This window comes from Bison bison, unplaced genomic scaffold (assembly GCF_000754665.1).
Source record: "Bison bison bison isolate TAMUID 2011002044 unplaced genomic scaffold, Bison_UMD1.0 scf7180017864492, whole genome shotgun sequence".
NCBI classification, from domain to species: Eukaryota; Metazoa; Chordata; class Mammalia; order Artiodactyla; family Bovidae; genus Bison; species Bison bison.
This window is the reverse complement of record NW_011495051.1, coordinates 4,030,276-4,031,680: the sequence shown is the minus strand read 5'-3', so window position 1 is coordinate 4,031,680 and position 1,405 is coordinate 4,030,276. Positions and strand designations below refer to the sequence as shown.

General features: G+C 52.8%; 1 protein-coding gene across 1 annotated transcript in view; it reads left to right on the top strand.

Annotated features, from left to right (window-relative positions):
- Nucleotides 1–1,405, top strand: part of PTPRS (protein tyrosine phosphatase, receptor type, S) — a 261,020-nt gene that overhangs the window by 225,998 nt on the left and 33,617 nt on the right. Inside the window, exons 12-13 of the mRNA XM_010828456.1 lie at nucleotides 7–276; nucleotides 1,129–1,405. The exon at nucleotides 1,129–1,405 is cut by the window's right edge and continues 2 nt beyond it. Coding sequence (XP_010826758.1) covers nucleotides 7–276; nucleotides 1,129–1,405 — 547 coding nt within the window. The remainder of the gene's footprint in view (nucleotides 1–6; nucleotides 277–1,128) is intronic.

Genomic DNA, 1,405 nt, shown 5'->3' with positions numbered 1-1,405 from the left:
CCCCAGTCCGCCGCGTGGCACCACGGTTCTCCATCTTGCCCATGAGCCACGAGATCATGCCAGGTGGCAACGTGAACATCACCTGCGTGGCCGTGGGCTCACCCATGCCATACGTCAAGTGGATGCAGGGGGCCGAGGACCTGACGCCCGAGGATGACATGCCCGTGGGCCGGAACGTGCTGGAACTCACAGACGTGAAGGACTCTGCCAACTACACGTGCGTGGCCATGTCCAGCCTGGGCGTCATCGAGGCCGTGGCCCAGATCACAGTGAAATGTAAGCAGGGGCCGTGGGAGAGGCAAATCATCCCTGTACCTCAGGTGTAGGTGGGGCATAATGGTCGAAAAACTTCTGAGTTACTCTTCTGGCTTCAGTCATTCCTGGCTGTGAATAGGACAGTCAACAAATATTTACTGATGACAAATTATTGTGGGCCTGGCCCCATGGAATGAGACCCAATCTTGTTCTACTGAGCTCACAGTCCAAAGTGGGTGATACCATGTAGCCTGGCAATTATGATGCATGCTGATTAGGGCAGTGATAGGGGCCATGGAGCACCACTCAGACCACCAGAATAAAGGTGCCAGTTCCCAGGAAAGCTTAATCAGGGGAAGACTAAAAGTTGAACAGGAATGAGCCAAAACAGATGGAGAACATATCTAAGAAAAGGAAATAGCCTGTGTAAAACTCAGAGAGATGGAGCACTGGGGAGTAGGGAGGGATTACTGACTCTTGATGTCTCAAGTTTGTGGTGAAACTCAGAGGAGGGTGCCCCCAGATATTTTTTCTAGCTTTGGAACAGGGGCCAGCAGACTACAGTCCATGGACTGAATCTGGCCCTCCACTTGTTTTTATAAATAAAGTTTTATTGACACCTGCCCATTTGCTCACAGCTGGTTTGTGGCAGCTTTTGGGCTACCATGACAGAGCTGAGTAATTCTTAGCACAGAAGCAGCCACCAGCAATGCATAAGCCATATGCCTTGCCAATACCTGCTATAGATGGTAGGCTAGGGGTCATTAAGACAGGGATGACCACCAAAGAAATGATGGCTCTGAGAGGGCAGTCATGTGACTAAAAGTTACACAGCCAGTATGCCTGACATGTGACCTTGCCTCCCACCCACAGCTCTCCCCAAAGCCCCCGGGACTCCCGTGGTGACAGAGAACACAGCCACCAGCATCACCATCACATGGGACTCAGGCAACCCAGACCCCGTGTCCTACTACGTCATCGAATATAAATCCAAGAGCCAGGATGGGCCGTACCAGATCAAAGAGGACATCACCACCACGCGTTACAGCATTGGTGGTCTGAGCCCCAACTCGGAGTATGAGATCTGGGTGTCGGCCGTCAACTCTATCGGCCAGGGTCCGCCCAGCGAGTCGGTGGTCACCCGCACCGG